The 15110-nt window shown below is 40.3% G+C and overlaps 1 protein-coding gene across 1 annotated transcript; it reads left to right on the top strand.

The window, feature by feature from the left end:
• Positions 1–7517: 7517 nt before the first annotated feature.
• On the top strand, positions 7518–9544 carry LOC142985755 (uncharacterized). The gene is made up of 2 exons (XM_076134002.1): positions 7518–9106; positions 9204–9544. Exon 1 carries the CDS (start codon positions 7518–7520, stop codon positions 8946–8948), a length of 1431 nt encoding a protein of 476 aa, XP_075990117.1. The 3' UTR covers positions 8949–9106; positions 9204–9544.
• The last annotated feature ends 5566 nt before the right edge of the window (positions 9545–15110 follow it).

Here is a 15110-nt window from a genome sequence, read left to right as displayed (position 1 = left end):
TTGCGAATTCGTGTATCTCTAAGACCATTTTATGTGCGCCTGTAGAATGAACATACACGAATAGCTCTTAATTAGTGCATATTTGTGACATAATTAGATGCCAGATAATATTTATAATTTTCAAGTAATCGCGCTTTATTGAAAACTTAAAAAAATATTTAGCCCCTAAATGAGAAGACGTATAAGCTCGCTAAAAACTGTATTCGTTCCATCTTGTTGTTTATAATTACCATAAAAAGTTTCAAAACAGAACCTACAAGCGTTAATGAATAATATTACTAAAAGTCGAAACGACGGCATCATAACTTTGACGCCAACAAACAAGAAACTGGCTCAACCTAAGATGTGTAGATGTAAACCAAAAATTAGTGCATTTATCAAATAATATATAGTAAAAATATCCAGCTTCAACTGTTTCGTGTTAAGTAAATATTAATACCAAACCAAAACAGTTATTCAGCGCAGGTTATCCGACCAAATTCGAATGACTACAAAAAAGCGACGGATTCATACGTATCGATGACCTCCTTTATTAAACGTATTACACCTAAACTGTGTTCGTACAGTCACGCTCAAATGTTCGAGAAATTCAAGGTTTCAAGGTCGATGTTTGATTCCCGCGTGTTTTTTTCAAAACACTGAAAGAATCACTTCAGTAAAATAATTGAAAAAGAGAGCTATTATAATAGGCTTTTATTTAGAAAATTTGATCTGTGATTTGTTGCCATAATTACTTTAAGAATCATGATTATGATAATAAAAATAATATTTTTTTAAACCAACAAGCTCTTTGATTTCATATGATCAGAAAGTACATTTAATACCTAGATATACATATATTATATTTTTATTAGGTCATTGTAATAATAATTCCCAACGAACATTTGAGCGTGACTGTACGAACACAGTTTAGGTGTAATACGTTTAATAAAGGAGGTCATCGATACGTATGAATCCGTCGCTTTTTTGTAGTCATTCGAATTTGGTCGGATAACCTGCGCTGAATAACTGTTTTGGTTTGGTATTAATATTTACTTAACACGAAACAGTTGAAGCTGGATATTTTTACTATATATTATTTGATAAATGCACTAATTTTTGGTTTACATCTACACATCTTAGGTTGAGCCAGTTTCTTGTTTGTTGGCGTCAAAGTTATGATGCCGTCGTTTCGACTTTTAGTAATATTATTCATTAACGCTTGTAGGTTCTGTTTTGAAACTTTTTATGGTAATTATAAACAACAAGATGGAACGAATACAGTTTTTAGCGAGCTTATACGTCTTCTCATTTAGGGGCTACAATATTTTTTTAAGTTTTCAATAAAGCGCGATTACTTGAAAATTATAAATATTATCTGGCATCTAATTATGTCACAAATATGCACTAATTAAGAGCTATTCGTGTATGTTCATTCTACAGGCGCACATAAAATGGTCTTAGAGATACACGAATTCGCAAAACGTTACTGCAGCGAGAAACGCAATATCTCGAAAACCTGAAGACGCACAAATTATATTTATGGCGCACATACTTGCACAAATATAAGCTCTCTGCCCATGTATGTATTTTATCTCTGCGATAATTCGTCTAGAATTTTCTTGCTAGAACAACGTTACTCCAGCAGGAATCGTTTTTACGTTTTTTTTTCAAAACTACAACACGCACAATTTTTTTATGCGGCGCACATTTACAGCAGATTGCGCACTAATTATACGTTTTACTTATATCACTCTAGGTGACACTTTCTTGCTGGCGTAACGTACACGCACGGACGTTAGACGTCATCTCGCGACACTGCAATTTCGTCAGTACTTGCCGATACCTACATAGGCTCGTTGCGCTCTCGCGGTTTCGCTTTAAATAATTTGTTTTGCTTATAGTGGACAAACAAAATGGTTAGAAAATATTGTATTGCTCCTATGTGTACTAACTCCAGTGAAAAAACACCCCAAAAATTGTTTTTTTCTGTACCATGTAAACTGTTTTATATTTTTGCAAAAGACACCTAATCTAAAACTTAAAGCCCGGTTCAGATACTGTCAAGCGCAAATGTTAAATAGAAGTTTATTGCCTTTTGAACACTTCCTCAAGATCAAGATGCCATATCATGTTCATACCTACCTAGCAATGAACTTCTACCAAACAGTTGATACTATTTAATGAGCAGTCCAATGACCTCACAGGCGGCGGCGAGCCGAGCGCGGCGGTTGAGTTGGCGTTGGTTTTTTGTTTTGAAAAAAGAACCCATGTTTATTAAATCTAATAATATCAAAATTAAAATGTTAGTTTAATTAAAAGTTCTCATTTCAAACCCAATCATATAAGACTACCTACAGAGTAGATTCATGCGTTCATATGATAGCCATCAACCTGACTAAAGTCAGAGGCAGGGATGACAATTTTTTTTTATAATATTATTTTAAAACTATGTTTTCCAAATTTACACTTGGTAGGTACGTAACACTCATTATTTGTAATGCCAGTTGTAACAAACTTTCAATTTTATTGTTAACTACACACAAAAATATTATTAGTAGTATACGAGTTCAACTTTCTTTACCTGGGTCTAGTTGATGATTGTGTGCGTGGCGATCGAGATCGAGGATATCTTAGTGGAGGCTTATTTTACAAAAAAACACGATGATTAAATTTATAACACATACACATACACAGACTCTTTAAATATTAAATGCAAATCACTTTTCAAATCAAAACTCCGCATCACCCGCAGTCGAACAAGCGTGTCTGTCGCGACGTGACGTCAGCGCATAGCGCGCGAAGCAACGCAAATTTAAAAAAGCAGTGAAACTATATAACGCTGTAACTTCGGTAATTTTGACCCGATTTTGATAAAACAAAAACTATTATTATCAGCATAAGTACACAAATTAAATGCAGTATGTTTAATAGTCATATTTTGATGTGCTGGTGTGACTCATACAATAAAATGCTTTCAATTTGGCACAAGTTTATTTTAACTCATCATAAAGTATCGCCAAACAACTTGAACACAAGTAGGTGTTTAAAGCAAACTGAACGTAGACACAGTGCAGAGGACTCTCGGTTGACTGTTCTAACAATCGAGCGATCCAAGCGCAATAGTCCTCGACGTCGCGTCCTGCAATTCTTTCCAAACAAACTTAAAATATAGTCCATTATGATGTAGCGAAACTTTTCAAGTTGTTTGGCGACACTTTATACTTCTAATTTTATGTCGATTTCTTACAATTATTCGTTTACTAAAAACTTTTCATTATCGTGAGCTCCAGTGGCGAAGGGTCATTTTTTACAAAAGGTAAGCCGGAGCTATAAGTCATTGTCTAGGTATAGTACCTACATATTATGTACATCGTAAGAATGCCGACGTAAAAGTAGCGTATTACTGCATAATAACAATATGAGAGTATTATCTACATTCGACTACAGTATCTTATTTCTCTCTACAGACTAATAATACTTACATAGGTACTTACCATGCTACCTAATCATGCTTGTTTTGTATTAAGTTACTATATCTTCAGTAGTAACACGTAGGTAACACAACAGCACATATTTAAGATAACATATATCGAACGATTGATGATTGTCTCGCACTGGTTGTTTAGTAACTTATTATACAAGCAATTTAGAATGTATTAACCGATTCCGTGCGGAGGTCTTTTTAGCAATCTTTAGTGCCTGGCGTCAAACAAAAATTCCATGATGCCTCTGGGGCACCAAGCGCCAGAGACTTTGATGATGCCCCTGAGGAATCATCCGCCATGAGTTGTAATTTTTAGCTTTTTCTCGTGTTTCCACTTGTTATAGAATCATTTGCCATTGTGTATTGGACGTAATCGGTCTGTAAATTCGTTCAGTGCGTTTTAAAGTGACAATCTGTGTGTTTTTATGGAAATGGAAGGTGAATAACTAGTTTTTATCAGCTGTTGTAAACCTTCGGGCATTATTTTATGGATATATTTATTCAAAATTATTATAAAGAATTTGTTCACGTACCATTTGAGTTTGCAGCGTGGTGTAACTCGTTTATAGTTATATTTTCTATATTCCAGTGTTTTGTAAATCACATAACCGAATGGGAAGTCCGATTCTAATAAAACAAAAATATTCTACTCGTAACCGTACGTCGTACTTACCTACAAACACTTACTTAAAGTGTTTTATTTGGATAAGAATGTACCGAAGTGTATTTTTATTGATAAAATATCTATGTCTACCTCTTTAAAAATGTGGATTTTTGTTAGGCATTTAATTGACAATCTTTTTATTTTATTGTGGAGTTACCCAGAAAAAAAGTGAAATATATTCCTCAGTCAGAAGTCGAAACTCAATGCGACGATGACGACGTGTTTTATGAGAATTCATAAACTTATGACGATTGGAAACCAGAAGTGAATGAGGATAGTGAAATATAATTATAATCAATAATAAAATGTGTCTCGACAACTTGGTTTACAACCTCTGAAGTTTGCTAATTTACGAAATTACTTGAAACGAACACTGTAGGCATGATATTGGTGACAAATAAAGACACTTTTATTTACGGGACTCTTTTGACAAATGTCGTTTTAGCCGAGTTTTTTATATTTTAGTTTTGTATCCTCTCGGGCACCATACGCCATACGCAATAGATTTACATGGTGCCTGTGCGGCATCATCCGCACGGAAACGGTTAATCATCAATAAAATATCAAACACATTATGGATAAACGCAGAACACTTTTATTGTAATGAGTTTAACCTATAAATCTGACAAAATGAAAATTTACTCTAATAGAAACATGCAAAACCATGAGTCACACCAGCACATCAAAATATGACTATTAAACATACTGCATTTAATTTGTGTACTTATGCTGATAATAATAGTTTTTGTTTTATCAAAATCGGGTCAAAATTACCGAAGTTACAGCGTTATAAAGTTTCACTGCTTTTTTAAATTTGCGTTGCTTCGCGCGCTATGCGCTGACGTCACGCTTGTTCGACTGCGGGTGATGCGGAGTTTTGATTTGAAAAGTGATTTGCATTTAATATTTAAAGAGTATGTGTATGTGTATGTGTTATAAATTTAATCATCGTGTTTTTTGTAAAATAAGCCTCCACTAAGATATCCTCGATCTCGATCGCCACGCACACAATCATCAACTAGACCCAGGTAAAGAAAGTTGAACTCGTATACTACTAATAATATTTTTGTGTGTAGTTAACAATAAAATTGAAAGTTTGTTACAACTGGCATTACAAATAATGAGTGTTACGTACCTACCAAGTGTAAATTTGGAAAACGTAGTTTTAAAATAATATTATAAAAAAAAATTGTCATCCTGCCTCTGACTTTAGTCAGGTTGATGGCTATCATATGAACGCATGAATCTCCTCTGTAGGTAGTCTTATATGATTGGGTGTGTAATGAGAACTTTTAATTAAACTAACATTTTAATTTTGATATTATTAGATTTAATAAACATGGGTTCTTTTTTCAAAACAAAAAACCAACGCCAACTCAACCGCCGCGCTCGGCTCGCCGCCGCCTGTGAGGTCATTGAACTGCTCATTAAATAGTATCAACTGTTTAGTAGAAGTTCATTGCTAGGTAGGTATGAACATAATATGGCATCTTGATCTTGAGGAAGTGTTCTAAAGGCAATAAACTTCTATTTAACATTTGCGCTTGACAGTATCTGAACCGGGCTTTAAGTTTTAGATTAGGTGTCTTTTGCAAAAATATAAAACAGTTTACATGGTACAGAAAAAAACAATTTTTGGGGTGTTTTTTCACTGGAGTTAGTACACATAGGAACAATACAATATTTTCTAACCATTTTGTTTGTCCACTATAAGCAAAACAAATTATTTAAAGTGTAACCGCGAGAGAGCAACGAGCCTATGTAGGTATCGGCAAGTACTGACGAAATAGCAGTGTCACGAGATGACGTCATACGTCCGTGCGGCCGCTTCGCCGGAGTTTGGCGCGAAGGCCATACTTTGACGTTTAATATCTCGGTCATTTTTGAAGATACGAAAAAAATAAAAACAGATTTTTTATCCTTGAAGTACCTAGTTTTTAAATATGCTCATAACAAAAATCATTGGTGTGACTCATTCCTGTATGTTTTAACATATGTTTCTTTAAAGCGTGGTTGGTTATAAACCCCATGCCGCAGTCAATACACTTTTTATTCTTATGGCCGTGAGTCTGTCTTATATGAGTAGATAAATAATGCTTAATATTATATTCTCGGTCATAAATAGGACATTTAAACTTATGTGTGATATTATGTACTTCAGACATATGTTTTATTCTATCATTGTAATGTTTCATAGGTTTTAAACATATTGGGCACTTGATAACACGCTTCGAATGCGCACTTTCCATATGATTCGTTATAGAAGTTTTAGTTTTAAGTACTTTGCCGCACTCAGAGCAAGGAGAATGGCCGCTTTCGTGCGTTCGTTTATGTACTTTTAATCTTTTTGAATTCAAAAATGATTTGCCGCATACATCGCATATGCAGTTTGCATAATGCTCGTTTAAGTGAGTTGTTAAAGAACTGAAAACATGAAATTGCAAGCCACATAAGTGACAAGAATAAGGACTACCATTAACTTTGTAATCAGCTATACATTCTTTGTACATAAAGCCCGCTGCACACGACGCTTGTTTTGCTGCTGGATTGCTCGCGGGGCCCTCTGCTGGCTACTCTGCAGGCAGCGCTGCGAGAAAGTGACGTCACTGCTGGCTCTGCAGCGTGGTTGCGTGCTGGCTGTCGATGATAGAACGTGTGCTATTTTTCGTGACGGCTTGCTTGCGTGTTCTCTTTATTCGTGCTCTGTTGTTGAAAAAATATGTCGTAAAGGTGGTCTCCGGAGCAAATTAATGCTTTAATTGACGCATACAAAGAAGAACCGTGTTTGTATGCAACAAATACTCCGAATTACCACAACAAGCGTCTTCGAACTGAGGCTCTTGATAGAGTGAGGAACGCAGTTTTGGGGTTAAAGCCAACCGTGACGGCAAAAGAGTGCTCAACCATGTTTCACAATTTGAGAATTCAATTTAATATCACTTCGATGGGCGGGGGAATGGTCAAGCATTACCACAATGCTTGATGATTCTCCTACTCCCGACATCTGTCCGATGCCGGGTCTAGCAAATGGTTTAGGGAGTAGCGCAAGTCGCAAAGATCCCCTAAACAAGGCCAGTGGACTATCCTTCCCGAGGTTGCTGCCCGTTATTGGCCAATTACCCTCTGTAATTGGCACAACAAAAACCTCTGGCCGGTACTCTATATCCAAACCTTTTCCTTTCCCACTTATCCCTAAGCCAATCCCGCATAGCCGAACCGTGGCGGCGCATTATCCACTCAGGCACACAGAGCCTTGGGGCACCAAATACCCCCAAAAAATTGTACCACACTTACCTTGGGCGGGTAGTGTGAGTTCTTCTTCTTTTCTCCCCTCTTCTTCTGGCATCCTATGCCAATCTCGCCCAAACAAAAAACCAATTAAAGAAAATGAAAGCACAGTCACACAGAAAATTACCCCAGGAGGGTACCACTGATAGTGGAGAATCCCTCACCGAGCCTAGCTCGGTCCGTCCCACGTATTCTGGGGGGGACAAACTGTGCCCAAAACCAGGCGGAAGCCTGGACCTCTCTGGCCTCGCCGAGGCCATCTCCTCGTCACCCGAAAAGGGACAAAACACTACTTCGCAGTGGACGGTAGCCGCTCATAAGCGACCTTGCAAAAGGGAACCTACCGCCCCTGCAAAATCCAAACAAAGGCTGAAGGAACTACCGGAACGCCGTCGCCCCAACAGGCGCGCGAGAAGGGAACACCTTCAGTCCAATAACGCAACACAAGCCGAGACGGCAACCGCAGCAGCGGCAACGCAGCGCGACCCTCAGCCCTCCACCTCAGGAGAGCTTAAAACGGCACCACCAGCACCACCACCACCACCACCACCCAGCAAGTCGAGTAAGAGACGGACACCGAGAGGAACTCGTGGTCGGCGGAACGCTGCGACGGCTCCCACTGCACCTGAAAAGGAGCAGTCTGGGACTGGGGATGGTCCGAACGAGCGCGCTTCTTCGAAGCGGTCTCGTCTGGACGATACTCAGTCTCCCAGAGGGGAAGCCAAACGCGCGAAAACCGACGCGAAACCGAAGCGGGCGATGAGCTACGCGGATGCGAACAAATCGCATCTGCGAGTAGCGATTATCACCGTCCCGCCTAGGGACCTCTCGCAAAGCCAGGCAGATCAGCTGAGGGAAGCTATCGATGATAGCATCCTGCAAGCTGTACTGGCTCCGCCATCTCCGAGCGTACATGCTCCATCTTTCCGCGGCCGCCCTTTCCTTCTGGACGGGGCTTTAGCGATGTGGTGTGAGGACACAAATGCTCTCGACTGGCTGGGCAAAGAAATAGGGAACATTGCGTCGCCAATCCCCGGAACCACTCTGACTGTCATTAAGCAGTCAGAAATGAAAAAGAAGCTGAAGGCTGGGCTTCTCATCCACACCCGCATCACCGAAGCTGCTACACTGCAGAGAGTCCTTTGTGCCCAGAACCCCTGGTACAAAGTAGACTCTTGGCAGTGTTACGACATGACGGTGGATGACAAACCACAAGAGGCAAACTCCAAGGAGAAGATAGTGCATCTTATCCTTGGAATTCCTGAGGACCAGAAGCAAGCCATCCTGGACCGTGATCGCCGAGTAGCGCACATGTCTGGGAGTGGCTACATCAGGTTCTTCACCTCGGAGGAACAAGCCACGAGCAGCAGCAGACCAACGGCGACGGAGGAGTCAACGGAGGGGGCCGCATCCGGTCCCGAGCCGTCCACCTCTGCTCCCCAACAGGGTTCGAGCGAGATGGAGACAGACCCGCCGCCGCAGAACAAGGGGACTACCAGTGACGAAGATGACGTCCTGCGTAGCCCGTAGTCCCCTAAACATAAACATTATACAAACCAACCTCCAGCACAAACAAATAGCGGCGGCCACTCTACGCAGAGCACTGGAGGTTAACAACAAGACCGTCGCCCTGATCCAGGAGCCGTGGATCAGAAACAACAAAATCTGCGGTCTAAGCAATATCTGCGGTAAGTTACTGGTAAAACCCTCAGTCGACAAACCGAGAACCTGCATTTTCATGCCCAACACCATAACAACCACGCTACTAAACCAATTCTGTTCTAGAGACCTCACTGCAGTGACAATCCACACAGAAAATAACACAACCCTAGTCTTAGCCTCAGTGTACATGCCGAGCGACGGCGAAACTCCAACAAGAGAACTGGCCGAACTTGTACAACACTGCGAAACACAAGACTGGGAGCTGATCATCGCTGCAGACTGTAATGCACACCATCCTCTGTGGGGAAGTAAGGATACCAACAAAAGAGGTGAGTCATTAGCCGAATACCTATTTCAAACAAACCTAAACATTATAAATAGGGGCACTGAACCCACTTTTGTAAGCTCAAGGTATCAAACCATTATAGACATCACATTGGCAACACACGCGGCTGCAAATCTGATTGCGGGCTGGCACGTATCAAACGAGCTATCACTGGCAGACCACCGCCGCGTGTGCTTTCAAATTCAACACAAGCAAAAAGACCCTGACCTATATCGCAACCCCCGTAAAACAGATATATCAAGGTACACAAACTTACTTACTAAAGCACTAAGTGACGGACCAGTAACTGACGTCACTCTCAGTACTAATAATATAGATTTAAACGTAGCACTTTTAACCAAAAGCATGCTGAATAGCTATCATTCCGCATGCCCCACTTCAATATCCAAAGACCCCGGGAAAAGTTCATGGTGGGGGCCGGAACTTGAACGCCTACGAAAGGGTCTCAGGACACTTTTTAACCATGCAAAAAACACCAGAACTACTGAGGCCTGGGACAAATACAAAATTGCACAAAAACACTATAAGAAGCGCATCAGATTTCGAAGAACGGAATCTTGGCACAACTTCTGTAGCAACATAGACTCGACAAACCAAGCCGCAAGAATAAAGAAAATACTTTCCAAAGGGAACCCGAATCTTCTGGGCACTCTTAAGAAAGCAGACGGCACCTACACAAATAACGACAAAGAAACGTGTGAAATACTGCTGGAAACACATTTTCCAGGCTGTCTGATGACATCAGGCCTTGATTGGTCAGACGAGCACCACAACACACCAACAACCCTAGACTGGGAAATCGCCAACAAAATAGTAACCGCGGATAGGATGGCATGGGCCATAAAAAGCTTCCAGCCATTCAAATCAGCGGGGCTAGACATGATTTTCCCGGCGCTACTACAATGGCAAAAAGACGAGACGATAAAACACCTATTACCAATCTACAGAGCCTGTATAGCTTTCAAATACATACCCAAATTGTGGAGAGAAGCAAAGGTAGTTTTCCTCCCCAAACCGGGTAAGGAGGACTACACTCATGCCAAAGCTTTCAGGCCAATCAGTCTTACATCATTCCTTTTAAAAACACTGGAAAGACTTGTAGACATATACCTAAGGGATGGAGTACTAAAGAACAACCCACTACATCCCCAACAACATGCGTATAGAAAAGGCAAATCAACAGAGTCGGCACTGCACAAGGTTGTGCACAAAATAGAATCGGCCTTTACAAACAAAGCCTCAACACTAGCCTCCTTCATAGATATAGAAGGAGCCTTTGACAAAACCATGCACAACAGCATTAAACATGCCCTACAAAGACTTAAAGTAGAACCAGTCCTAACTGGATGGATTACTGAACTAGTCAGCAAAAGGGCGGTACAGATAGTGGCAAACACCACAATGAGAGCAAAAGTGGTCAGAGGATGCCCCCAGGGAGGCGTCCTTTCACCGCTTCTATGGAACATAGTAGTTGATAGCCTCCTAACTAGTCTAAACAAAAAAGGGTACACTACTATTGGATATGCAGATGACCTAGCAATACTGATAAATGGGACAGCTGAAAACGTACTATGCAAAATAATGCGCTCAGCTTTTCAGATTATAGAAAACTGGTGTGAAGAACACCAACTATCAGTAAACCCCAAAAAAACAGAACTTATCCTTTTCACCAACAAAAGGAAGTTACCGGACCTCGAACTACCAAAACTATTTAACACCAAACTCACCCTGTCAACTCAAGTGAAATATCTGGGCATGGTTCTTGACAACAAGTTGAATTGGGCGAGTCATATTGAAGCAAAAACTAGGAAGGCCTGCATAGCGTTCGGCCAGTGTAGAAGAATGGTTGGTAACAAATGGGGTCTCAACCCAAACATAACACTCTGGCTATACACATCAGTTATCAGACCTTCTATCACCTACGGAGCAGTTGTATGGTGGCCCAGAACACAACTGACAACGGTAAAAACAAAACTCCAGAGCACACAACGCCTAGCATGTGTAGCCACCACTGGATGCATGAAAACCACTCCATCAAATGCACTTGAGTACCTCCTAAACCTTAGGCCCTTAGATTTGGTTATACAGGAGGAGGCACAAGCGGCTGCCTTAAGACTAAAAGCAAACGGGCTATGGCAGCAGAACCCAGAAACAACACACACCAAAATTCTGCAATGTATCTTGAAGGAAATACCACTTCTCGATGCACCTACAGATAAAACGCCATGTCACCACGTTTTTGACAGAAGATACAATATCCAACTCAAAGAGGAATCTAAAGATGACTCTGGCATCAACGAAGTTAGGATATACACTGACGGATCCAAAACCGCATTTGGTACAGGAGCCGGCGTCTTCTCGAACGATCTAAATATCAAAATATCAGCCACCCTAGACAAACTAAATACAATCTTCCAAGCAGAATGTATAGGAATCACTAAGGCAGCGCAAGCAGTCGCAGCCAGAGATGTCAGAGACTTTAAAATAAAAATTGTCTCGGACAGTGCATCCATGCTACAAGCCTTACAAAATAACGTTATAACATCTGCCCTTGTTCTGGAATGCCATAATGCGCTCCAGGCTATTGCACGTACGAACACAGTTACCCTGCAATGGATCAAAGGGCACAGCAATTCAATGGGAAACGATGCAGCTGATGAACTAGCTAAAAGGGGATCAAATGGAACAGTACTTGGACCGGAACCACTACTGCCTATCCCCCAAGCACAAATTAAATCTTGGCTGAACAGAAACACCGAAGCGAAACACCTAAAAGAATGGCACAACAGCAAAGGTTGCAGGCAAACTAAGGCTGCAGTTCCGGTGGCACCTAAGAATCTTGCCCGCAACCTTATCAGTCTAAAAAGGGACAAAATACGCAAGGTAATAGGAATCCTAACCGGCCATTGTCCCCTAAACAAACATCTATGTACAATAGGTGTGACGGACAGCCCTCTGTGCAGAGGATGCATGGAGGCAGAGGAAACACCACAACATGTACTTGTGGAATGCAACAGCGTGGCGGACCAACGAGCGCGAACAAAAATATTGACAACAACACTCCAGGAAGCCTGCAGCAACTTGAAAAAGCTACTGAAGTTCTGGGAGGAACTAGGATGGCTGGAGTGAGGGTGAATCAACGCAACAATGAGTGAGGGTAGATACACGCACAAAGGCCCATTTAAGAGGCTAAGTGCGGAAAAATGCCCAGGAAACCTAACCTAACCTAACCTAATCACTTCGATGCACGCCTAGCGACAAGCACCGTGTGAAGCCAACCTACCAAGGGAGCCATCAGCGCACCCAGCGCCACAGCCAACTTCGAAGCCAGCGGCAAATTCTAGCAAGCTATCTAGCAGCAAAACAAGCGTCGTGTGCGTTGGGCTTAACTTTCTTATGTACGTCCACAAGATGGCCGCGCATCGAGCTGACATCTGTCAAACTCAAATGACATTCGCGGCATTCGACATTTGTAATTTCAATTTGGAGGGAACGTGGGTAGCGTTTTATTTTTTTTAATTCGTCGTCTATGTTTGCATGGGTGGTTTGTGTGTAACTTCTAAGGAGGTTGATTTCCATGAATTCTTTTTGGCAGAAGAAACATTGGAACCAGCTTTTGTGGTGCCTGAAGGGGCAGGCTGTGGTGTCTTTAAGGATGGTCTCACAGGTCACCATGACGCGTCGCCGCTCGGATACTTGCTTCGTGTCGTGCTGTGGCCTTGTGTAGATAAAGCCTAAAATAAAAATTAAGTTAAGATAGTGCATACGTAGCATAGCATACAAGGCAGAAAGAGATCACTTTTTATCTAGAGATGACATAATAAATAAAGAACACATATTTATACATACTTTGTACAATGAAAAATTCGTTTTGTAAATAAAATTTTAAAGATACATATAAGCTTCAAAACTTCATTAAAGCATTACACAAATAGCAACTTCAGGGCAATCTTTTTATCCATACTAAATCCTCAAGAATCAAGTTAGAACAAAACTTAGCCTAATAATATGGCCACTCACAAAAGTTATAAAAACAATTGTAATCTATTTTACTTACATTTGGATCCAACACTATCAATATCATCACTTTCAACATTTAAAACAGAATGATCCTTGTCTAATATCATAGAAATAGGCGTGTCCAACTCTAGCACCTCCTCTTTTGATATTGCTATCTCTTTCTTTTGTATGGTAGAAGTTCTTTTTCTCTTTTTAACTGTCGCTCTTCTGGTTACCATTTGATTTGATGGTAATGCATCTATTGTTCTATCTGTGAAATAGATACATTATTTATTTAACTGGTTTACATGAAAAAGGAGTGATACCAATATACCATGTTTGTATGTATATGATTCCCAGTTCATTCAATACACCCATTATATTTTGCAAATGCACAAATTTATTCATTACAATCAAAATAAATTATACAAAAGCTCTCTAGTAAATTGTCAGATTATAGCATGACAAGGAGTTTTTTTTCCGGTTCCGGTGTTTAAACAGTCAACACGTATGTCAAAGTGCTCCGCGAAAATTAATTATTAACGAGTGAAATAACCACTAGCACCCGAACTAATCAAGATAAATATAATGCCAATAAGTAGCAGAACACATTACAGTGTAATTTAGTGATAAATTAGCCGAAAATACTAGAAAAGTGCAATAAATCTATCCCGGCATAACCTAAAAAGTGCAGTCAAGTGCAGTGTGAAGTTCGCCGCTAATCAACCTGTCAACTGTCATAGTGACACATCAACCAGTGCTGCCAGCAAAAATAAATATTTCACGGTCAAACAGGGTTGCCACCACTTGATTTTATACTACCCCGCGAGTATCAGTGTTGTTGTTGTTAAAAAAGAAAAAAAAAATGAACCAACAAATGGAATTGTTTCTCTCGAAACTCGATGCAAAGCTAGAAGAAAAGCTTAATCAGCAAACTAACGCGATAACAACTGCAGTTACTTCGAACGTAATGGAAGCATTAGATGAAAAAATCAACCAGCTAATGATAGAAAACCAAAATTTGAAGGATAAAGTGACAAAACTAGAACAAAAAATTACCAATCTGGAAAAAGAGAAGCGGAAAAGCAACTTGATTTTCTTTGGCGTCAAAGAGTCCGAGAAAAGGGAGACTGAACTGGTGGACATCATAAAAGAATCTATAGAAGATGCTGGTGTACATATAGAAAGCCATGAAATAAATAATGTCCGGAGAATTGGAGTTCAAACTGACAAAATACGCCCTGTAATCGCTACCATTTCTACTGTGTGGAAAAAACATCTAATACTGAAAGCAAAATCGAACCTACCAGAAGGAATCTATGCGAAAGAAGACTTTCCCAGAGAAATCCTTGAAGTTCGCAAACAACTTCAGCTAAAAGTTGATGAAGAACGCAAAAAGAGAAACATAGCTTTCCTGAGAGGAGATCGACTTGTAATTAAAAAGCAGGACAATCAGCGCGAAAAAAGAAAGAGAGATAAGACAGTATCCCCCCACCCGCAATTATTAAAAAAACCCAACACGAATGCCGATCTCAATAAAAAACAAAAAAATAAATCTAATAAAAACGACCCTCAAGAAATAATAAAGCCAAGTATTCTAGACTATATGGGTCGAGACAGAACTAATTCTACGTCAAACTCAGAAAGCTCAAAAAACTAATGAACACACAAACGAGAACAATATC

Source organism: Anticarsia gemmatalis, chromosome W (assembly GCF_050436995.1).
Source record: "Anticarsia gemmatalis isolate Benzon Research Colony breed Stoneville strain chromosome W, ilAntGemm2 primary, whole genome shotgun sequence".
Lineage (NCBI taxonomy): Eukaryota > Metazoa > Arthropoda > Insecta > Lepidoptera > Erebidae > Anticarsia > Anticarsia gemmatalis.
Note: the sequence above shows the minus strand (reverse complement) of the source record. Positions and strands in the feature narration are given on the sequence as shown.